This window comes from Lissotriton vulgaris, chromosome 2_1 (genome assembly GCF_964263255.1).
Source record: "Lissotriton vulgaris chromosome 2_1, aLisVul1.2, whole genome shotgun sequence".
Lineage (NCBI taxonomy): Eukaryota > Metazoa > Chordata > Amphibia > Caudata > Salamandridae > Lissotriton > Lissotriton vulgaris.
Window position 1 is genome coordinate 1444951512 of NC_141687.1, and position 25503 is coordinate 1444977014.

A 25503-nucleotide genomic window follows, 5' to 3' on the forward strand; every position below is an offset into this window, starting at 1 on the left:
GGAGATTGCTCCCAGCCTTCCTTGACCAGACTCAAAGGTCCTCTTACCGGGTGTCCACACAATAGTTCAAAGGGGCTGAACCCTAGGGACTTTTGTGGCACCTCACGGTAAGCAAACAGAAGGCATGGCAAGAGGACGTCCCACTTACACCTCTTTGGTTCCTCAAGACCCATGATCATGTCTTTAAGGGTCAAGTTGAATCTCTCAACCAGCCCATTACCTTGTGGGTGGGAAGGAGTGGTGAACTTATAGGTAACACCACACTCCTTCCACAGAGACTTCATATAACTGGAAATGAAGTTTGTACCTCGGTCAGACACCACCTCTCTGGGGAACCCCACACAAGTGAAAATCCCCATCAGTGCACGGGGGCCGTCACTGTCCTGAGCGGGATAGCTTCCGGGTACCGGGTAGCATGGTCCACCAAGACCAGGATAAACCTGTTGCCCATGGCTGTCTTGGGGTCCAGTGGCCCCACAATGTCAATGCCCACCCGTTCAAAGGGGGTACCGACTACAGGGAAAGGTTGGAGAGGAGCCTTGTGCTTCCTTCCACTTTTCCCACTTGCTTGGCAAGTTTGACAAGTTCTACAACGAGTATCTGAACTCTTCCCCATATAGGGCCAATAAAAGTGGGAGACAAGCCTTTCAAAGGTCTTGTTTTGCCCCAGATGTCCAGCTAAAGGAACGTCATGAGCCAACCCCAGTAGGAAGGCTCTGAAGTACTGGGATGCCACCAGTACACAGCTGACCCAGGCTCAGCAACCTTAGGCTCGCTATACAGGAGGCCGTTCTTCCAGTAGATCCAATGTGATCCAGACTGATCACCTGCTGCCTGGTTTGTGGCCTGTTGCCTCAAACCCTCAAGAGAAGGGCACTTCTTCTGCTCTGCACATAATTCCTCCCTGGAGGGCCCCCTTCTTGCTGCCAATGGGTCAGCTTAGGTAGGTTCCCCAGTTCAGAAACTTGCTCCCCTGTAGGTTCCAGGGCATCCCCCTCAAGGTCTGCCTCCTCCTGGACCATGGGAACAATGGGGGCTGGTTTCCTGCACCCCCTACCTCTTCTCTTTAAGTCAGGTTCCTGGCCCATACTTTCAGGCTCCAGGATCTCTTGAACACCCTTGGCTGCCATAGACCGATTGGTCACACATGCCTACTCAGGCAGACCCAACAACTCTAAATGAGCCTTCTTCTCCACCTTAGCCCATGGGGAGCTTTCCAAATAATTGCCTAACAAACAATCAACAGGCATGGCTGGCCTCACAGCTACTTGAAGAGTACCAGAGACCCCCCACTTCAAGGGAACTTGGGCCACCTTGCAATGGCTCTCTGCGTTGTCAGCGGCAACAACTGGGAAGAATGCATTGGGGACCACCTGCTCTTCAGATACCAAGTGACACTTGACAGCTGTCACACTGGCTCCGGTGTCTCTAAGAGCCACCACTCTATGGCCATTGATGGTCACCCACTGCCTGTACTTTTTAGTGTTATCAGGCAGCTGAGTTTTTGGGAGCATCTCAAAGTCTCCTAATGAGACAAGGGACATTTCCAAGGGACCCCACCCACCTTGGGCACCCATCTCCTCCCCACCCAGGGCTACACTGGCCTTCTGACGGGGTGGTGCACAGGGTGGCACATACTGACCCTTTTGGGGACACTGGGGATCATACCAATGGTGTCCCACCTGCTTACACTGAAAGCAGGTAACAGGACCCATATGTACAGGTTTACCTGTCTGGGGTTCTGACTTCTTCTCAGGGGGAGGCTGGTAACCCTTACCTTGGTTCCCTACGGAATTACTTTGGGGCCCTTTCTGGAACTCCCTCTGTTTACCCTTGTCCCCCTCACTCTTCTGCTGAGGACCCTGCCCACCTTTGGCAGAGTCTCCCACGTGACCCTTATGGACCCTGGTACTGACTCAGCAGTCTGCCTCCTCAGCAAGCTTCCTAGGGTTAGTTAACTTGCTATCAATAAGGTGCTGGCGTAGCTCTGGAAAACAATTAGCAGACAAGTGCTCCCTTGCAACCAAATCATTGAGCGCTTGAAAATTATCCACTTTGCTACCCCTCCCCCAACCATCCACAGCTCTGCAAAAGTAAGATACATATTCTCCCAGTAGTTTCCTCCAGCTTCTTACAATTCCTGAACCTCTGTCTATAGAGTTCTGGGTTCAAACCATACCTTGTTATCAGAGCTTCTTTCATGTGGGCATAAGACATCCTATTCTCACTGGGTAAGTCTAACAAAGTTTCCCTCCCTTCACACACTCAGTGGCCCCACAACCCTGCTCCCCAATCTTTCTCAGGGACCCGGTGGGCCAACATTGCTATTTCATAGGCTGCAAACCACTGCTCAATATCTTCATGCTTATGGAAATCTTTGATGACATCCTTGGGAATATATACCCTGCCTTCTGAAGGCACAGATGGTGTGCTGCCACCAGAGGGATTGATCTCTAAGCCCTTCGCCTTGATCTCTAACTCCCTCAACATCCTCTCATGTTCCATTCTCATTCTCTCTCTCTCCAAGGACAATGTGTTATTTTCTGCTTCCATCTGACTCTCTATCTTAAGCTTAGCCATCTCCAGCTTGTGCGCCCTATTTCCCTCCCTGTCTTCCAACTCTCTGGGGGACAGGTCTTTGGAAGAGATACTACTGCCAGGTGGGGATGGTGCCCCTCCCCTGGCTGGAAAGCCTGGCCTATCCAGTTGCCCATCTGCATCCCCAGCTGGCTCCACCACAAGATCAGGGGCATTTCTTGCTTCCATCCAGGCCCTCAGCTCCTTTTGGTAGTCATCCTTTTTAGAAATGCCTGGTGTAGCAACTTTCAATTTCTTGCAGAGATGCTTGAGGTGTTTCAAAGTGTAGGTTTCCAACCTCCCTTCCTCAAAATCAAGATCTATAGATGCAACAGATGCTGGTTTACTCATGGTAGTAAGAATTGGGAGTTTTCAGGAAAAAATTACAGTCCAAGGAACAAATACTACCAACAAAAAAGTATGTGGTCGCATTTGGTCTGCACTCACTAGTAGTGTACACCAATTACTGTATATGAGTCACAAATGCAGGTCCAAATCCTCACCGCTGACCACCAATGTTAGATCTGGGGGTCTCTAGTTGGCAATGGTATTCACCTTTGTCCAAATAAAGACCCTTACTTCTAAGTCAGGATAAGGGGATTACACTCCTAAATAACCCCTGCTCACCACCTTGGTAGCTTGGCACGGGCAGACAGGCTTATCTCAGAGGCAGTGTGTTAAGCATTTGTGAATATACACAGTATTACAGTGAAAACCCTACAGATGGACACAACACAGGTTTTATAAAAAATAAGTATTCTTTATATAGACTTAACACAAGACCACAAATGACAAAAATCCACAATACTGTACTTAAAATTGACTTAAAGATGGTAAAAGTTACTTAGTTCAAGTTGGTGATAAATGCGACAAAGTTCTCAACAAAGTACCTGGATGAGTAACGCAAAATGAACAAAAGGCTCACAAAAGGGGAGATGTGTTGGTTCCGTGATGTGGGGGAAATGATGCTTGCTCAGAGTAGGGGATGAGCCGTAATCCTTACCGGTGCGGGGTTGATGCATAGGTTCTCTGCTTGCGATCCGGTTGCAATGCGCAAGATGGCGCCTCGATGCAATGATCCTGGTGCGATGCAAGAAGATGGCGCCCTTGATGCGACGATGCGATGAAGATGCGACGACGATGCTTAGGCGCCCTGGCAGCCTTGCGACGACTCTGTACTTTGGAGCCGCGACAGGCCCTGCGATACGCTTCTACCGTGATGCGCTATTTCAGCTGCTGCGGCGACATGCTTCTTCTCGCTGTGTCGCGCTTACAGCTCCCAGAGACACGCAGGCTTCTGCAGTTGGAATTCCAAGCAAGGAAATTCAGGGGGGAGCTGGAGATGAAGTCTTTTGTCCCTGAAACTTCAGCAGGAGGCAAGCACAAATTCAAGCCCTTGGAGAATATTCTGTAGATGATGAAAGTCCTTAAAAAGTTCCTTCTCCTTTCCCTTGGAAATAAAGAAACCACTGCAGGCCAACCCAGCAAACAGCACACTGGCAGAGGGGCAGTCCAAACTCCTGCAGCTTCCTTGTTTCTTCTCCTTGGCAAAAGGTTTCTTGTTCCCCGAAGTGATCTAAAGTTCTTGGGTCTGAGTCCTAATATTTATACTACTTTTCTCTTTGTTCTCTGAAGGCAGAGGGGCCTTTGCCCAGTCCAAACCAGTTCTGGAGCACTCTGTTTACATGACTCCTTCTTTCCTTTCACAGTGCAGGGCAGAAACATCAGACGCCCCACGGGAGGTGGAGCCAGCATTGTGGAGGGAAAGCACAGCCCTGGAGCACTTTGTTGACATGATTCCTTCTCTTCTTTCACAGTGCAGGACAGAGACATCAGCCGCACCCCAGGAGGTAGAGCCAGCATGGTGGCGGGAAGGCCCAGCCCCATTCAGGTGCCAGGTGCAACTCCTCCCTCCCATCTAGATGCAGATCTCCCTATTCACCACTAGGCTGACTCATTCTGTCTCTTGGAATCCCCCAGCCCTGTCACTCAAACTCCAGACAAGGAACACACAACCTTGCAGAGGCAGGCTTTGGATAGTTAGACAAGAAAATATCCACTTTCTAAAAGTGGTATTTTCAAACACAGAATGTTAAAACCCACTTTAGTAAAATATGTATTTTATTATTCTGAGTTCAGGCATACTAAATTCGAGTTTCCACCATGTTCCCTGAGTCAGTTAGGATTATAAGATGTAATAATCTAACTGCCCATTCTCGCCTATGGACAACAGGTAGCCTTGCAATAGTGAAAAAAACGAAAATGGCTGTAATTCACTATTAGAACATGCTACACACAGCAGAGCATGTCCTACCTTATACTTACAATGCACCCTGCCCTTGGGCCTACCATAGGGGTGTCTGATATGGAGAAAAGGGAAGGTTTAGGGACTGGCAAGTGGGTGCACTTGCCAAGTCGACATGGCAGTCACAGACTGCACATAGGCCTTGCAATGGTAGGCCTGAGACACACTTTACAAGCTGCTTCTGTGGGTGGCACAACCAGTGGTGCAAGCCCACCAGCAGCATTTGATTTACAAACCCTAGGCACACATGGTGCACTGTGCTAGGGTCTGACAAGTAAATCCAATAACCCAATCATGGAATCACTAATTAGTACATCAATTTAACATAGGGAGCACTTGCATTGTGGCACTGAATAGCAGTGGCACAGTGCCCAAAGCATATAACCAGCAAAAACATATCAAAAACAGAGGAGGCAATACGACAAAATGGCAGGGAGACTCACGCCAATGATGCCAGGTCTAGCAAGTAACTTTAGGCATTCCCCCTTACAAGGATTCTGATTATTATTTGAGGTGGGTACTCACCTCCCTCAACTTATAACCCAATTTCTTACATATTTCAATTCTGGTTGGAAAATAATGCCTGAATCTCAGGCAGAGGTTGATGGTGGTTTTAATTGTTATTTGCAGCTATAGCTGGGTTTCTGGTGGAGCTCTAAAATGGGCAACAGGCTCCTAAACCGGCTTGTGCTGCTGGTACTTTTCTTTATTGGAGTTCATTGCCCACTTAGAAATCAAAGTTAAAAAGAAGTCTGTTTAAGGAACTACATGAAATAAAAGATCAAGTGTAGATTCGTGACTTCACAGAGGAGCTCTATACATGAAAATAGTAAGCCAGTGAGTCCAACGTGCATGTCGGCTTGCGGATACCGGTTCTAATCAATTGTATCCGGATCTGTGAAGATCTCATAGTACCCTTTTTTCTCCTCTGTGATTGTTTTAGTCACTTCTTTCACTGCGAGCAGCACCTTATGTCAAGACTTGTCACTTGTACTTGATGCATTGCTTATTCACTTACCTGCTCAGTTCTATCTTGCTTGTTGTGCTTTTCTTGTTTTGACACTATATTGCCTCATCCCAGTCATATGTTGTTGTAGATAAACAACTGGTATACAGATTTGAATGATAGTTCTAGGAATCCCACGATCCCCTCTTTCTCTGTGTGGGCTCCATGATGGCTGCTGAGTGGTTGATCCTCTCTATATAATCTGTTTATTAGCTTGTTTTGATGCATCAGCTTCAGGTTCATTGTGACTTATTTCCTCTGTTTTTTTAAGGCTGAGCACATTGTCGCTTAGAGTGAGCACATGAGCTCCAACCACCTATGTCTTCTGTGCTTCATTTAACCTTTGACACCTCCGTCACTATTTTACAGCAGCACAGTTGTTTTTTAAGGGGATCTTATATATTTTTTTTATTTTTTAACTATATGTTCTTGTAAGCAACAGTTATTTCTAGTACCTACCTCTTCTTTATTACATTTATGCCTTTTCACTTGTCTGAGTCCTCTAAAGAGACCTAAGCAGTCAGACCTGAATTGGCTTTAGCCCTTCTGTTACACTAGGCAGGATGGAAGGAGTCCTTTATTCTAATCCACATCCCATTGTTGACTGAAAGGAGACCGACAGCATATAGTTCCACCCTGAAGAGTTCAGGGCACCAAAGCATCCTGTATGTATTCAATTCAATTCTAGGGCAGAGCTAAACTACTGTCCCGCGTCAAATAGGTACTGTGCTTTCTGGGAAACTACCAGTAGCAGCCGATCAAAGGCACAGCTACCTTCACAGACTTTTACTGGGTTGGCTTTCTGGTTATAGTCGCAGAAGGAGTTTTGGCAAGGGAGGTGGTTAGCATACCCTGTTGCCTCCCCAGTGAGGATCCATGGGAACCTAGTATTACACAGACAGAACAAACATTGTCAAAGCCAAGGCATGCAATTACAGGCATGCGCAAATGCTGTTTTCATGCACTGCATATGCAAATGCCATTTAGCACATTAAAATCAGAACTATTTGCTTTACCAGTACTGCGAATAAAGACCACTTTATGTATAAAATGTATATAAGAAATAGAAAAGTAAATGTAATGATTCAATTATCTTTTCAATGTATAGTAACAGGGGAGGGAGGTTAACTCCGCCCCACTTGCAGAGTTTGTGGAGTTTGCTCACTCTGCACTCCGCTTGGTTCATGGAGTTTGGTGAAAACTAAGCTCTGACTGATGGTGGAGTGGACTTTACCCGGCATGCGCGCACTTACCCTCCTGCCATCATACCCTTTATAAGACCAATGTTAGGGCGTGTTTCTGTAGCAAGTCGGCCTTTTTTTATCTCTGAGAAACCTGGCAACTCCACATGGTGGCGATAGGCTGGCTAACTGACATCAAAGCGCTGTGTGCAGTGTCACACACACCCTTCATTGCAGTGAATGGCGATGCTGGGTGCAGTTTTGTAGCTGATTTCGGGGGACGCGGGGCAATGGATGTGGTGTGACTGCGGTCACAGCAGTCCAGCAAAGAACAGAGCGAGGAGGGGCTGTGGGTGGAAGAGACAGGTGGGGACGTTGCACGGTGCTGCAGCACAGAAAGTGCCAACCTCCCCCTGAGGTCTCCATCTCTCACCGGAGGAAGGTAGAGCAGAATTGTCCCCAGAGAAGATGATGCAGAGTCAGTCAGATGGCCCTGCTTCCTGATGAAGAGGACTCAGAGGAGGAAGAAGTAGCAGCATTGGTGGTGCAGCGAGAAAGAGGAGTAAGCCAAAAACGAAGAAGAAGAGGAGGAGGAGGGCCCAGCAGTGATGCCACAGGTTGTGTTGGACCATCACCGTCAAAGGCTGATCGGAGTAATCAAATGTAGATTAAGGCAGCATTAACAGCAGAAGCACGCGAGAGGGCTGCACAGAACAATTAGGTATATGTGTACCTGGGCTTGAGCGAGTATAAGCCAGGGGCTCTCATTAGCAATACCCTGCCCAGTTGATTAACTCCGCAGAATTAGGTGGAATTTTTCGGTAACTCTGCATAACTCCATGGAGTAAAACTCCACAAGCACCGCTCGTCCCTATTAGTAACATTGTTAAACCTAACAGTCTTTAATGTGGTCTTTCCCCAACATTTTTGCCTTTTCCCCTCCTGTTTGAATTAGGACTCTGTGCATTTTACCACGTGTTGAGGCATTCAGGTCCTAGGTCGTAGAGGGCCTTGTGTGCGTGAGATTTCCCGAAAATCTGGAATGCCCTACCTTCTGAATTCTGAGTTAACCCTACACCTGTGGCTTTCAAAAAACAAGTGAAAGTACTATTGATGAACAAATGCCTGCTGTAGCTCCCAGGTTCTCTGGCACTGATAATGCACATGGGCTACACATATGATCTGTCACTATGTCTTGTTCTGTTTCCCCTTTTGGACTAGAGGGAGTTTCTCACCCCGCCTTGGTACTACTACTTCCTATATTGTTTGTGTGGCTGTTATTATCACTTATCACTTATGCGCTCTGATACCCACTTGGGTAATGTTCGAGCTATATAAAACTCAAAATAAGTAAATAAAATAAATACAACTAGTCACATTTAATTTACAATCCTCAGGTACATGTAGTGTCACTGTACAAGGAATTTACAAGTTAATGAAATCGGTTAATTGGATGTTAGCCACTTTTTCCGCTTGGGTCTGTTGGGATGTGCCTACTGTCTGCTTTACCTGTCGTAACCCACCTTAGACCTCCTCACGGGGCTTCCCCCCACGTTCCATATGGGGGTTTGTTCCCTTTCTGCATATATTGCTGACTCTGGCTCGCCCTCTGTTGTGCCCTTCACCTAGGCCTACTCCTAGGCTTGTGGGTTGCCCCTACCCTGGGCCTCTCTGCTGATATCAGAGCATTCAATCCTGGGAAGATATGCAGGGACACAACCTCCTTGCCCTGATCACAGCCCGCTTCTCTGCCTCGCGGCTCTCTCATGCACACCTCTTCGGGGTCAGGTGTTCGATTCCTCACCTTCCTTGGCCTCCTCCTGCGCTTCCCCCAGCTGGGTACTTGCACTCCTGGCTCCGGCTGTGTCAGCACTGCCCTGCGGCGGCAGCGGGTCACCCACACTGCCTCTTTATGGGGTTCGGCTCCCTTTCTGCATTCGTTCTGTCTCTGACTTGCCCCGATTGTGTCCTTTACTGAGGCCTGCTTCTGGGCTTATGGGCTGCCCCTCCCCTGGGCCTCTCTGTCGACCACAGAGCGTTCGATCCTGGATAGAAAGGCACCACCTCACTGTACGTAAATACAGGAGGTAGCTGCTACAAGATAGCTGCTAGACAACAGGCAAAGGAGAGAGCTACTTCTTTGATAGGGTATGAGAAGTTCTCTTTCAGTTTTTGTGCAGGTAATGTGGAGAGACAGTCGTATTTCTCTGCTTAACAGTAAAGAGGGAGCGGGTAAGTTAGGGGCGCCATCTTGGAAGGTGAAAGTAAGCCAGAATTGAGGAAAAATAGAGAGGGGAAGCTGAGGGCAGAAATAGAGACTGAGATCTGCAAAAAGGAGGCAAACAGACTAGTGAGTCCTCTTCTACGACACATCAGCTACAAAAAAGAAGAGTGTGTGTCAAGAACAAGTCGCGAGACTAAAACACAAGGAGCCCTTGAGGGGAGAGGGAAGCACAGGCAAATATGCTGTTCACCATGCACAGGATAAAATCAAAGGTTCATAAATGCCCTGTTTATAAAATGAAGGGCTTTCAGGCCAGGCTGTACAGGACTGATGAGAGGCCCAGGGACCGATGAGTATTGAGCTCCCAACAGGTCCCTGAAGAGCGTGAGCGCAACAACAGGCACAAGAACTCCACAAACCCAAGAACTCCAGATCGTAGTAGTGGGCTACAATGGTCGTACTCATTGATCGCTGGAACCATTGGATAATCTCCAGGATAGCCCATATGTTTTCATGCCGTAGACCGTTATCCCGCAGTAGCGGTCTATAGCTTGCAAGGTGTCGCCCCACCACCGGCACGTATGTTTTCCTGTCGTAGACTGTTATCCTGCACTAGCAGTCTATAGCTTGCTGGGTGTCACCCCACCGGTCAGTGCTGACCTAGAGAATCAGTCTGAGGATCTCACACGAAGCCACCCGGGTGAGCAGACCAAAGCTGATAGCCAGGGGTTATGCTGATCTCACACCAGAGGGAATGGCCGGATTCAAGATTCAAGATTCATTGCTTGCTTATTCTACACAATGGCCCCAACAGCGCTGGGATGCCTGGCTTCACCTTAGGGGTGCCCTGGAGTGGGCATTTCACAGGGAAAAGCCAGGAAGGGTTCCAAAGCGGTATGCGTACAGCGCCAGGAAACCCCGGTTGGGGTATAAGTGCGCTTTACAAGTACAAATTCATTTAATTTCATTTCATATGCATTGGGGGACTTGGTCCTGGGAAAGGATCGTCCAGCACAGAGAACCCTACCGGAACCATGGAATATATGTGCTATGCAGTGCAGCCACACTTTGGGACAGTACCATTGGACCAAGGCAGAAGAGGGATGTCAGGCCACCACGCCTACCGCCTTCCAGCTCTAAAGGTTGTGGGCATGAACATGGTGGACTCTGGTAGCGATCGTTGGACAGTCACCCCTTTTCAGACACCCACCTGGAGATCTGTAGAGTGTTTTGCCAATAACGTCAGAATGAGGCAGAAGGGGTATGTCGGGCCACAATGACTACCGCCTTCCAGCTCTAACGGTCAGGGGCATAATGCTGGATTTCGGTAACGATCACCGATCAGTCGCCCCTTTTCAGACACCCACCCGGAAATCAGTGGAGTGCGGTGCAAACCAAGCGAAGTTTGAGACGACGGAGCAGCAGTAGAGGAAAATTTTACAGATTAGAGGACAGTTGTCAGGTCCAGAGACAAAAACTTTCAGTTTGCTGGGTCTCTGAATCCTAAGCTTTAAGGGACATTAAACTGGAATCATCAAAGACAATAATGATGTCTTAAATCCATTTACATTTGTGAAGTTGTTGGGGACTTAGTAGAAGGTTGTGACAGCAGTAGGAGGCAGATGGCAGGCTTAAACTGAAATTTAGACTAAAAAAGTTATCCCAAGCCCGGGTGCCTCATAGAGGCTCACCCTTGTGGTGGCCATCTTGGCCCGCAGAACACTTTGTGCCACCCACTTAAGTAGCCCTCTAAAACATGTACAAGGTCTGCTATTGCAGCCTGTGTGCAGTATTAAAATGCAAACGATCTAGCAAAATAAACCCTTTGCGAGTCCCAAACCTCCCTTTTTAATACATATGCCACTCCTATAGAAGGTCCTAAACAGCCCATAGGGCAGGGTGCATTGTATTTAAAAGGCAGAACATGTATTTTTTAGGTTTACACTTCCTGGTAGTGAAAAACTCCCAAATTCATTTTTCACTAATGTGAAGCCTTCCTCTCCAATAGGATAACATTGGGTTACCTTATTACATTTAATTGGTCCTATCTTTTGACTGGGAGCAGATACAGATGTCATGTTTGGACTCAAGTGAATTGTACTTTAAAATCCTCCTTAATGGTAAAGTGGGATTTTAGATTACAATTTTGAAAATGCCACATTTAGAAAGTTGTCTTTTTTTTGCCACACATTTTCTAAAGCCTTCCAGGATTTTCTAGGTGTCGAGACCTGTTAATTGCTCCCCCATCAGGAATGCGTATTGAGCACAGTGAGCAATAGGACCTGGGTGTAGCTGGGAGAGGGCCATCCTACCTGGATTGGAGGGACGACCTGTTCCATTTCCATTTCAAAGGCCCACCTCCCGCACACTTCTAAAGGAATTTCATACCATCTTAGACCACTTGGAACCTGGAAGGGGAAAGAAAGGAAATTTCCAGAACCAGACAAGGGGGTAGTCTAGAACATTACCCCATTTCAAAGGCTGGCACCATGTATAAATATAGGACCCTCAGGGCAAACTTGCACTTCAGAGGACTGCCGTGCTGCTTGAGTTCTGCTTTTTACCTTAGCGGACTGCCCTGCTGCTACCAGAGGACAGCACTGCTGCTTGAAGCATGCCTTTTAAGCTCTGAGGACTGCCCTGCTGCTTGCGGTCTGCCTTTCTGCTGGATCCTAGGAAGAGCTACAGGGACATTCCAAGCTCCAGAGACCATGAACCCTGCACCTGGCCTAAAGTGAATCCTGACCTCCCCAAGTGATGCTCAACTAGTCCTTAAACCTTGGAAGTGCTGCTAAAGGTGCTCCTCCAGCCAAAACCTGAACTTCGGAATTCGAAAATATTTCTGCAAAAAGTGGCTTGAAAACTGCCACAAGACCGGGACCTAGCCACTCACCTATCTACCTGAGATGCATTGTCGGCCGGAATGAATTCCTGGTAGCTCCAAATACCTTTGCTAAAGCAGCAAATCCTGTTCAGCTGGGCCTCTAAGAAAGGGCATCTGGCTTAGTGGAGCCCTCATCAGCTACATCCTGCAACTTCATCCCTCTGGCAATTTTCAACTTCCAAAAAAAGTGACAAAATCTGAAAGTAGAAATCTTGACCGCGACTTCGTTCAGAGGCTTGGATTCAATTTATTTTGGTGTCATTTTATTTGTTACATTTGACTCTAATTTTCTAAATTAGGGTAAGATTTTTCTTGTGTTGTGTTATCACTTTATTAATTATTAATTAACACAGTTCCTCTAAGTTAAGCCTGACTGCTTTGGTGCCATGCTACCAGAGGATTAAGCACAGGTTAATTTAGTGACATTTGTGGTTCAACCTGACAAGGATTGTGGATGTTGCTTGAGAAGGGTTTAAATCCTCCTCGATCAATAGCCCAATTTCTTACAATAGCATGACATGACAGGATAATACTACTGTGGAAGGAGCCAAGGCCCACTTTATATATAATTTATAGAATTGGTAATAATTGTCTACAGGCAGCTGCCAGATCTAAAAAAAATGGGGGGGAAGGGGAAGGGGTTAGCTCTGCAATGAAGCTGTGTGGTCTCATGTGCTCTCAAGCTAGCAGGTGAATCCAGCATGAAAGACACTAAGGGGCACATTTACTACTATTTCACTCAACCCGGCGCAGCAAGGAAACTTGGTGCGCTGCATTGCGTTAAAGGGAGAGAGCAGGAATCATCCACATTTACAAAGATATAGAAAAATGTCTGCTTTGTCCTAGCGTTGGTGCAGTGTGCTGCCGAGCACCAACGTAGGCACACTTGCACCATTGTGCAAGGGTTCCTGTAATACTGGCAGGATTGTTTTTGATCAAGCAGGAATTCCTTCCTGCACTAAAACATTCTTAGATGGATATTCCTCTTTCAATATGTTCTGCATGGAAAGAGGAAGTAACGAGGAGAAATAAAGATACCTTTCCTCGTTATGTCTCTGTCAGTAGACGCACCATTTTGGCACAAACACAGGTTTACAAGTCTTTGTGAATGTGGGTTTATATCAAAATACATGAGTGGATGCATGGGAACACCCATGCTCTACCCATGTAACACCTACCCAAAACAATTTAACACAAGTCAGCAGTATGTGCTGTGTTTTGTGTTACTTTGTATTTACTAAACCACGCAAAGTCACATAAAGTGACTTTGTGTGGCTTAGTAAATGGCAAAAATGATTTTGCGTCTGAGCTGTGCCACAAAAGTAACGCAACCATTATGCAAAATCAGAGTAAATCTGGGCCCCCAGCTCCACATGCACAAGTTGAACTTGGATTAACCACACTAAGCTTACAAAGGATGGGTTACTAAAGCTACCTGTTAGGGGTGTACATAAAGGCTACACCTAGATTAAATTATGCTGGATGGAATGAGGCGCAATCTGGGTGTATCCCGATGAGACAGAGGCCTCTGCCTGGTGGCACGGCAGCAGGGGTATCTAGGTGGTTTCTATTGCAGAGCGTACCAGGTAAATACCACTGAACCTGGGCAGCATTCACGGTGGAAAGCAAAATCTTGCTGGACAAATACAAATTGCCTTGCTACTTGCTTTCCTTGGAATTCTGCCCGATTGTCTGTATGTTTCTGTTCTTACTATTGGTCGAATATTTGTATTCGCATGGATGAACAATATAAGTCCTAAAAAGGGCAAAAGAGCCTACCACCTTAGAGCATGTTTCTCCGGTCCAATATAATTTCAGACATTCATCTGCCAATGCTGCCCTGTATCATCAGAAGGTGACGTGTGTTGTCAGGAAACATCCTTTACAACGCAAATTTTACAACGCAGTGCCTTTACATCGCAACGTTTACAACGCAAACCATTACAACGCATTGCGCTGAGGGGCGCTCTAGGATAGGGAATAGATTTTATTTACTATCCAACACCTTCCCTACTATCCACGGGGACTGGAGTTGGAATAGTAAATTAAACTATTCACTATCCAGCACCCCTCAACACTATGCGTTGTAAAGGCATGCGTTGTAAAAGTTGCGATGTAAAAGCATGCGTGGTAAAAGCATGCGTTGTAATGTCATACATCCATGTTGTCTGCGTTAAATCGCACTGTCGCGTTCCTGGTAAGTCTCCACAGTAAGTTCATAGCACGAGTGTGCAAGTGAGCAGTGCAGTCTACCAACGCGAGAGATAAGTGCCACGATCCTGTTACAGGTAGAGTATATGGTTGTTTGTTGACTGATATATAGGACCGCGGATGTAATAAGACTGTAATTATAAAAGCAACGGAGAGGGTGGGCCGTGAGTATGAGTGTATGGATGGAGATGTTGACCCTCTACTGATATAACCCTTTTCCATACCTATACAACAATAACCGTTACATTTGTGCATGATGGACAACTGCTTTTGGCCTACTTTGACACAGTATGTATCTCAGAGTAATCTCATTTACAGGCTTCTCGCGAGGTTAGGATGAGGGCTCCAGCTAGCACAGAAGATGTGTTGAAGGGGAGGAGCTTTGTCTCTCATTAGGGCACTCTGCAAAGAGCTCCAGAGATGCGGGCCTAGAGTCACAAAGAAGTACCCTCATTCGGTTGTGCACTGTGGGGCAGATTTACAAGCCTCATGCGCCACTTTTGCGTCACTTTTAACATGGGGAAAGTGACGCAAAATTGGCGCAAGGGGCTTGTAAATCTGCCCCTGTGTCTTTTCAGAAGGCGTAGGAGGTTAGAGCTACAAGAGCTGACAGGACAAGTATTCTTGGTGTCAAATTTTCAGTGGCGGCTCCCATAGGGCTTGCTGCGGGGTAGTGCGGCAGAGGAGGGGCAGGGTGTGGGGTAAGGTTAGTAAACTCGAACATAAGACAAAATGGAGAAACGTAGGGGCAGATTTACAAGCCCATTGTGCCACATTTGCATCATTTTTAACATGGGAAAAGTAACGCGAAAGTGTCGCAAGGGGCTTGTAAATCTGCCCCGTAATAATTACGTTCCTCCTTCGTCGTATGTACGAGTTGACTATCCCCTGCCCTGCTGCCCGCCCGATGCGAGCCGGCGCTGCCAATTTTGTTTTCTAATGTATTGAAAATGTACCTATGGATCTTCTGCAGGGTGTTGCTATCAATAGTGCATTATCCGAGAGCTTGTGCAGTATTTTCAAGCTAGTTTGTTTTTCCCTGCAGCCAGTGATGTTGATTGAACCTCCTACACTCACAGGTGTATGCATAGAACAATCGAGAATTGATCATTGTGTCTACAGCAATCTGGCGATTATGAGACGGAATGAACCGTGCAATAAAACAAAGGAATGCATGAACTTCTTTGTGAATGTTACTAAAGGACGGCTCACTAAAGTGTGCGTGTGCATTCAAACGCAATAATAGGTCAGGTTTGCTCACACCGTATTTAAGCAATTACCATTCCGGGCCATTGTGACCTGAAGGAGAACGGTTGTGGTGCGCCAAAATGAAGAGCTTGTGAAAATCTGAAGGACCATCTCAAAGTTGTCCAACGGTTGACTATAAGTGAGTGAGTAAATGCAATTCAAAGAGCTTCCCTTTTACGTTCATTATTTAAAGTCATTTGAACACAATTTTTTTCAGTTTGTTTATGGTATTTCTATAGCGCAAGCCTTGCTAAAAAGGCAACTTGGCGCTGTGCATGGTTAAAGAAAAGCATAAAACCATCTGGTATTAGAAGTGGAAGCTGGTTTGTGGATGGTTAAGACTATCTTTGAGTTTCCTATGGGAGTTGTTTTTTTGATTTTCAATTGTTTGAGTCACTTTTTAAGTGCGAAGAGACAACCAACACGTTGCTGCCTGGATTTGTTGTCGTCTTTTACACGTAAAAGTGAGAGAGTCTTAAAAATGTACACTCAAAGACACAGGTTCTAAAACAATTGCATCGTTTTTGTTGACTCCAAAAAGATTACACACTAGTTCTGTAAAGTATTGTGTACAATATTTTAAATACAATGGAATATGCACATTTAGTTACTGATACTCCTTAATCTGAAAAGTGAGGCAGGATAAATAATGTAATATAGTCTTAGAGCCCGACCTAGCGGGGTCTACAGCAAGTAAAGGCCTGCTTAGGCGTTAAAGGCCCGAACCTCTAAGGCTATTAGAACATTCCACCCCTAGAGGACAGAATGTTCAAATTACTAAAAACAAAGGTCTATCGGAGCCAGAGGGGGTTTAAATCCCTTCGGGCTCCGAGAGGACTTTGGGGCATATTAGCAAGGGCGATATCGCCGCTTTAGCGGGACTTTTCCCAGCTGAAGCAGCGATATTTTTATCGCCCTATTAGCAAGCTGCCACTAACAGCAGTTAGCGACAGCTTGTAAGCGAAAGCTACAGGTTTGGGGCCCGCTTTGCATGTAATGTTTATCGCTAATGACATGCAAAGTGGGCGTACCCAACCGGTTAGCGACTGAAAGCAGTCGCTAACACAGCTATAGCCTATTAGAAGGCAGGCGAAGCGATAAAAAAAATCACGCTAAGCTCGATTATCGCTAGAACCTAACGCCTGCTCACACCATGACTTAACCTGTTTATCCAATGGGAGGTGGATATTCAGGTTAAGTCCCCATTAGCGTTAATGCCTGAATATCGCTGGATTTCCAGCGATATTCACGCATTGAGCGGCTATCATCGGATATTTTATCGCTTTAGAGATAAACGTTGCTAATAGCACGTTATCTCTGCGATAATATCCGGCAATAGGCGGCGCTAAAAAAAAATGCGCTAAGCGCATTTAGCGATAATTATCGCTGTTTGTTGCTAATATGCCCCTTTGTTCTCAGCAGTAGCTATGAACAAAAACAACATTGGAATGTTGCTCTGCGGGCTTCTACCGAGCCCATAGAAGCCCGGAGCACTCCGCTGTCTACAAGGGAGGGCTCCAAATTCAAATGTTTTCATATATAGTAAACTTAAAAGAGGTGTTAATATAGCAATATCCAGTAGCTCACATTTTAGTACGATTTATTCAACAGCACAACGTGTCCTGCATAGGCTGGTGCTAAGAATTAGGCATAAAGAGAAATTCAGAATGTAATTGGATAAAAACATACTTTTGTTATGCTCTGTAAAGTACATTATGTACTGACGTAAGGTGGAGTCTCCGATCAGATAAAGACGCTTTCTTTGCAAGCAGTTGAGATAATCATCACCAGTTTTGTAGGACGCCATATTGCAGAAAACGGGATGCCATATGTTTTGTAAGAAATATCCGCTAGGGTAAGGAGATGGCATTCCTGTCTTGCATTTTTCAGTTGGTTGACTGGTATTTTCTTGGTAACAGAAAACAAAAATAGAAACAGTGTTACATGGTTTTTCATATTCATAACTCATTTGTCACTTTGCAGTATATGTAAGTGGGCAGCTAGAAACAACATGGATGTTTTCTACTCAGGTGTCGGCCTGACCAACACCAGACAACTGGGCACACCAAGTAGTTAGGCGCAGTGCAAATTTTCAGGTTAATCTCTAAATCACATTTTTACTTTCTCCTTCTGTTGAATTTGCTCCACTTCGCTCATCATTCCTTGTAAGAGCCGCAACTCCTAAACAATATTCTCAATGAACTTCACAAAATACTTACACATCTTCAGTTATAGTAAAAGTCGATGTTGGCTTTTCACCATCATGAGTAATTGCATGACCCATGAATTTCCTTTTCTCTTCTGAAAAATGAACTTGTCCCTTATGACTTACTTTTCCCATTCACTTTGAGGGCACACTTCCCAGAATGCTGGCCTGCTCCTTCAGTGCCGGCGCATGAACCATGGTGTCTTCACAGCATTCAGGTTCTCAAATATAATACTTACAATAATCTGTCGAACATTGGAGATGGGAAGGCAAGACTGAATAACATTCTCGGCAATCTAAAGCCCCCCTCAAATGGTATGAAAGATGTAGTATCTTCAGGTTTTTATTTCAAGGTCACCTGATGGTAAGCTATCGTGAATCCCCAGATGGTAAAATAATTTCACCTCTCTGATGTGGAGATCTATTAATGTATTTTTTGGAATGCACCTTAATTCACCATTTCTGTAAATCGCACAAGTGCACAATGTCCATGACCTTTCAATTTGCCTTCTTTGAAACCACGGTAGGTGACAAGGCGGTGATTGTCCATGCTCTATTTTCTTTGTACATATTCATACAATATTTTGAACTCGTCCTCAAGACCTCAAAGACTCACTTATATTTCACTTGTTTTATATTATTTGTGGCATTATTCAGCATTTGGAACATTTTACTTCAGGCAACTCACCAGTCTCTACTTGTACTTCACCACAACCTCTGCCAATATCTATAGAGCTATATACAAATTTGAGACCTTCTAAAGGTGGGGTTGTGGCTGACCGCACAACAAGATGGCCGCACACTTGTAGTCGCTGTAGCGTAGCCTGCTGATTTCGTTACAAGACCGGAGGCTACCATTATGCATAATCTTTTATTTGCCACTCCTGAGCATCTCCTTTAACGAATTAACCACAACAATCCAGGACTGGAATAATAAAGTCAATACATTTCTCCTGCATAGGACATTAATCCTCTTTTAAATGCTGCTCCTGACCAGATAAGTACAAATTCATTAAACCTTTGAATTAACGGTTGGGTTGTATGTGGATATATAAATTACGGAATAGATTGCTTGAAATGTGGTGTATTAGGTTAAGCTTCCAATTTTTAGAAGCTGTATGTGTTAGTTAATTTATAGAAATTTTTAACTGTACAGGAGTTTCTCTTACATAAGAGCACGTATGTGGGAGTCTAATTATTTGTTTGGGAACTGTGTTTAACGGACTAGGCTATGGCTTATGGTTTCTTTCTTAAGTAAATTGCATCATATTCAGAAGAAATAAACTGCATGAGACCTTACAGTAATACTTTCAGCCGATTGTAAGGCCCTGTGCAAACCAATTGTAGTTTGCTGGGACTCACACGTGTCCTCGAGGCTTAGAGGGGCGCGCAGTATCTTCAATACGAGTGCTGTGTTAACGTCTTGTACGTCTCCTCGATGTTCGAGGGTCGAGCGGATAGATGCTGGCAGTTTGAAGTTAACCAGTGGGCTCCTCGAGAGATAGCGTGACAATCTGTGAGGTCACGCCATCATCATTGATAAGGATTGGCTGCCAAAATCTCGCAAGTTTTGGAGTAAAAGGGATAATAGTATGTGAAAGTACAAGAGCGTGAACAGTAGGACGTTTAAATAAAGAAAGTTTAAAAACAGCTGATCATTTTTCAGAGAAACAGAGGATTGGATATTGTGAACAGTGAGGATTGAGAGGAATATTTAAGATTCTATTAGGAGTGATAAATATTTTGTTAAATAGTGTTTCAAGAATGAGTTCTGAGGAAGCTAGTGTTAGCTAGCAGGTAGTTGAGGGAAGCGTAAGTGAGGAGAGTCTAAAGAGATTGATACAGTGTGAGACGAAGAGCTTAATAAGAGAGGTGGTTGAGATTGTTATGGACAAGAAAAAGAAGGAAAATCGATCAGAGGAGGATTTTTGGTCTTTTTCAGAGGAGGAAAAGGATAAAAGATCGAAAAGAGCATCAAAAAGGGATAGAAAAGCTAAGCACATGGATAAGAAAGGGAAGGATGGCTTTAACTCCACGAAGAAGAGTGGTGCCCTTGGCGGTACACAAAGGAAAGGTGTCCTTGGCAGCACGCAAGATTATTCCGACGAGGAGTATAATGTGAATTTGGATGAAAGAAATTAAGAGAGAGGTGAGAAAATGTACGATGAGTATGTTTTTGATGTGGATCATGAAGATGATCTAAATGAAGACTTAAAGATTGATCAGGTCTCTACCTCTAAGGCAGTATTAAAGGATCCTCTAGGTGGGGAAATGTTTAGCCCTTACGAGTTAAGGCACCTCCGAAGTGCAGATTGGTGGCCACAACATCATGTGGCTAAGTTTATCAAACATTGGGTAAGGAAACACTTAGAAAGAGAGGTGAGGAGTGTATTGAGAGCGGAGTGCTCAAGACCTCAGATTGACAATAAAGTCTGCCTAACACCAAATCTGGACCCAGATTTAATTTCATATGTATTTAAATTAGGATAAGATCTAAGGAAAGGTTTAGAATGATCTTTGAAACAGTGTCAGGATCATTTACTAGATGTGTTGAGTCCATTAGGAAAAATACTGGAAGTGGCAGAAGAGGCTTACGTTATTGGTGAACAAGTTGACATGCAACTGATGCACGGATGGAGCCAGAGAGCTATGGTCTTCTTAGGCAATGCTAACTCTGGATGTTTTGGCAGAGAGGAGGAAGACAGTTTTGATAAAACTCAATCCAAAACTGGGAGGTATGGCAAATCAAGAGCCTAGTGAGGAGGCTAAAGGCTTACTTTTTGGAGATGGTTTTTGTAAAAAGTTTAGGGAAACATGTTTCTACTTTTACTGCACTGGAAAAGGCGCAAACAAACATGAGAAAAGTATTTTGGTTGGGTTTTTTTTCAGGCTGGCAGACGGGGACCGTATGCTGGCTGAGGCTTTCAGAGGTCCCAATGCAATTTTATCTACAGAGGAACAGGAAGGGGTTTTCAAGGTTCCTCAAGCTTTTTCTCTCAAAGAGGAAGGTACCAAAGGTCAAGAGGAGGAAGAGGAAGAAGTCAATCGAGACAAGGCCCACAAGGTGAGTATGCAGACAATTTCTGGTTCTTCCCTGGGAAAAGTAGGAGGTCGTTTAAGGTTTTTCTTAGAAGCATGGCAGATGATTGCAAGGGATCCATGGGTTTTAAATGTAGTACAAGGGTTCAAAATAGATTTTGTTCAAAGACCATATAAGAGCGTAGAGCCAAAATAATTAGTGCAGACTCCAGATCAAATAGAGATTGCGGACTTAAAAGTGAAGGAAATGTTAAAAAAGCAATATTTAAGATAGAGGAATATTTACAAGTTTTTGTAAGCACATTGTTTTTGGTGGAAAAGAAAGACAAAGTTTGGAGACCGGTAATACATTTGAGAAGTCTGAACCGATCATTAGCTTACAGACATTTCAAAATGAAAGGGATTTATCTTCTAAGGGACATGTTACAGTCGAAAGATTGGCTGGAGTAGTTGGATTTAAAAGATGCATACTTCACTGTAACAATGAAGGAAAGCAGTCAGAAATGTATTCAATTCAGGTGGAGAGGCCAATAATATATATTCCTTTACCTTACTTTTGGTCTGTCTTCAGCACCTTGGTGCTTCATGAAGTTAATGCGTGTAGTAATGGCATACTTCAGAGAGCAAGGATTCTGTTTAATTGTGTATTTAGACCATATCTAACTGATGTCACAGGATGCAGAGGAATGGAGGAGACAACTCAAGGTTGTTATAGATATGTTAGAGAGCTTGGGTTTTTTGATAAACCAAACAAAGTCAATTGTTCAACCAGCCCAGAGCTTGAATTTCCTTGGGTTTACAATAGATACAGTTGGAGATGTGCTAAAGTTCCAGAGCAGAAGGTGAAAATGATAAAGAAAAAGGTGTTGAGAGTTCTGCGGAAAAAATCATTGACATTGAAAGATTTGTCAAGGATTCTGGGTTTATTTTCATCTTCAATTCAAGCAATTTTTCCTGGGCCCCTGCATTATCAAGCTTTGCAAAGGGTGAAAGCAGATGCATTGAGAGCAGGTTTATGATATGGGGACCAGGTAGTTTTGAATGTGGAAGCAAAGGAGGAGCTAGAGTTGCGGTTGCACAGCTTGGAAGCTTGGAATGGAAAAGCAATTTTTGGTTACCTACTGGATTATTCTGGGGACAGATGCGATCCTTTTAGGGTGGAGGGCTCAACTGGGACTTCAGGAGACAAGTTAAGCTTAGACAAGGGAAGAGAAGGATCAACACATAAACTGTCTGGAACTGACAGCGCGGTTGTATGCTTTGAAGAGCTTCAAGGAGTGGTTACAGGGTCAGACAGTGGTTTTGAAGATGCACAACTTTTCGTTTGGAAGGTTGCAGATCAAAAATACTATTGGATATGGCAAAGGAGTTAAGGATGTTTTTTCTAAAGAACAAAATAGCTTTGAGAGCAGAGTATCATCTGGGAGTAAGTAATATGGTTGCAGATTGGAATTCCAGGCATGTGAAGGATTACAGAGACAATGCTGGGGAAGGAGTATTTCTGGAGGATTTTGATGGTTTAGGGTCCATTGGAAGTGGGCCTGTTTGCAACGCGGTTGACCCGCCAGTTGGAGAGGGGAGGATTTACACCTGGATGTTAGATCCAGAGGCTGTGGCAATAGACGCATTTCAACAGACATGGTTGAATGTGAAAAGGTACGCATTTCCACCCTTCGCTGTGATCTGAGTGGTGTTACTAAAGGTGAGAAGAGAAGGATGTCAGTTGGTTCTGGTCACTCCCTTTTGGGTGTCATAGGCTTGGTTTCCGGGGGTGTTGGAGTTGGCTTGCGCGGCTCCCTTTTTAATGAAAGCAGAAGAGGGTTTGCTGGTAAACGAGCAAGGAGAAGTTCATCCTTTGAATCAGAGCGGTATGTTGGACCTTCTTGTTTGAAAGGTATCTGGGGATCAAGTTCTTTCAAGGGACTTTCGCATGAGGCTGCGAAGTTACTTGAAGAATCTTGGGCTCCAGGAAAAAGGAAAAGATACAATGGAGTATGGAGGATTTGGGTGCGCTGGTGCTTGGAACAGAGTTTGGATCCTGTAGAGACCTCTTTAGTAGAGTTTTTGATTTTCCTGGTGGAACATTTAAAAAAGGTATTAAGCTATTGTACCATTAATTGTTATAGATCAGCAGTTTCAGCAGGTCATGCATTTGTAGAAGGTAGATCTGTTGGTAGCATTGTTTTGTTAGGTAAAGAATGAAAGAGTATGAAGTTAAAGAGGCCTCCTAAGGAATATAGCATGCTACAATGCATGCAATCACATCGCGTTCCTTAACAACGCGGTTATTACAATGACTGCATTGTTAGAACGCAATGCCATTACAAAGCAAGTCATTACATTGACTTGCAGTAGATGGTGCTCTAACATCAGGAATAGTATAATTTACTATTCCAACTCCAGCTTATGCAACAGTAGGGAAGGTGTTGGAATAGTAAAGTATACTATTCCTTATGTTAGAGTGCCATCTACTGTAAGTCGATGTAATAACTTGCGTAGTAATGGCATAGTGTTCTAACAACATGGTTGTTGTAAAGACCACGTTGTAAAGGTATCGCGGTCTAAAGGTTGTAAAGGTTGTTTCCCCTCCTAAGGCTCTCTATGACATTATGTGGGATGTGAATTTAGTTTTGAAACTGTTCAATGAGTAGCCTTTGAATAGATATTTGAGCAATAAGAATATTTCTATTAAGCAAGGGACATTGTTGTGTTTGATTTCATTTAGAAGGGTGTCTGATGTGAAGTGTTTAAAGATTTATAATAGGTACTTCATTCCGGGTGGTGTGTTTTTTGAGATACATAAGAGAACTAATATGTCGTCTTCTGTATTTTATCCTAGGTATGAACAGTCCAAGAAGTTGTGTGTGGGAGATTGTTTGAGGGAGTATGAGTGCAGAGTAACAGAGAATAGAAGTGATGGCGAGCATTAATTGCTGATTTCGTTTGTTAAACCACATAGAGCAGTAAGTACAGCAACAATCTCTAGGTGGGTGAGATGTGTGATGGAACATGCAGGTGTACATATGGAACAATTCAGAGCTCATTCCATCAGAGGAGCAATGGTAAGTATGTGTTGTTTGTTTGGCGGAAGCCTGGAGAATATTTTGAAAGCAGCAGATTGGTGAAATGTGGATACATTTGCAAGACATTATTTCAGACCAGTTGAGCATATGTCTGTGTCAGCAGGGAGGCAGGGTGGCACATGACATGCTCCGTATATGCATGCTATAGGCACAAAACAATAAACACATGCAAAATACATGTTTCACATGGATGTGTAAAGTATTCGGTTGCAGAGGAAAGGTAGACAACTTTAAAAATAGACTCTTTGCACAGGTAGGTTAAAGGCCTGTTGTGTCATGATAAACTATAGCTACCAAAACTGCTGATCTTATGTAGCCCAGAAAGTTGATGGTTATCACGTTCAGTGTAGAAGGCGCACTAGATCGGAGAGTCCCACTCTGGGTCTCAATCTAAAAGAAAACTCCATTTTGATCATTTGTGAAAAAGCAGAAGCTTGCTATGGTAAATTCGAGCTTCAGAGCCGTCCAAGGGACATTTCGCTGTCCCAACAAACTTCCAGTCACTGGAGCATCTTTAGGTGGTCAGGTTAGCTGAATGTATGTTTAGATCTAGGAATGTGAGGCATTTGTTTTTTCGTAATGGATTTTGTAAGTACTGTAATTATGCTTGAGCTTTATTAAAGACATTGGATTATTATCAGTATTCTTGAATTCCAGACAGCGTCAGTTTCTCTGAAACCTTTCCCAGATTTGTAAATGGTCGTGGCAATACATTTGAACAGTTGCCTGGTCTAACCTGAGGTGGCATGGTGGGCAAAAGAACGATGTGTTGCAATGCTACCCTGAGCGAGGTCCAGTGGTTATATACTATTTTGCAAGCATCCCTTTCATCATCTTTTGTGTCTTATGTAACGCTCAACGTGGCCAATTGTATGCCCAGCCACGGGTACCATGCTGACTGTGCTACAGGAACCAAACTGCACTGGACTGAATATGCCCAACTAGGCCGAATCCAGTTTTGGGTTCCTTGTGTTTATGATCAGAGAGGAACCTGCTTGGCAGTTCATGCTTGACTGCTTCTATTGGAGGAGGGCAGGGCCTGATGTAAATTTGATGGAGTCTAATCTGAGGTGGCATTTTGGGCAAAAGAATGGTGGGTTGAAATGCTACCTGAGGGATTGTCAGTGGCAAACATTCCTCCCATCACCTTTTGTTTTTTTAAGCGTGGTTCTTCCCAAGTGTGAGATATGATCTTGTAAACTGGATCCTAAATCTCAGCAGAATTACTTTGAGTCACCAGAATTTCACTTGGCACTGTTAGTCTGCCAAACTGTAAAAACTGATAAAATGCTACAATGTAACCTCATTAGGAGGCAAGCCATGTTTTCTGCATCCTCAAGGAACTAAGTTCCGGGAACCCACAGGAGTATTTTTTTAGGTCTGGGTTTTGACAGCACAGCTCTGAAACAGACCTATTGCTAACAGCATACAAGGAGTAGATGTTTGATCTGCCACTCAGGCCACTGTCTTTCTTTGATAAGCCTGGTTCAGACTTTGGCTTGAGCCTTCGTCAATTATGTGTTGGCTCAGTCCACTGGA

General features: G+C 44.5%; 1 protein-coding gene across 9 annotated transcripts in view; it reads right to left on the reverse strand.

Moving 5' to 3' along the window:
• LOC147732730 (NXPE family member 4-like) overlaps positions 1 to 25503 on the reverse strand; it is a 572962-nt gene that overhangs the window by 16635 nt on the left and 530824 nt on the right. For all 9 annotated transcript variants that reach the window (XM_086957288.1, XM_086957286.1, XM_086957290.1 and 6 more), the window contains one exon: positions 17326 to 17544. In XM_086957288.1, coding sequence (XP_086813414.1) covers positions 17326 to 17544 — 219 coding nt within the window. The remainder of the gene's footprint in view (positions 1 to 17325; positions 17545 to 25503) is intronic.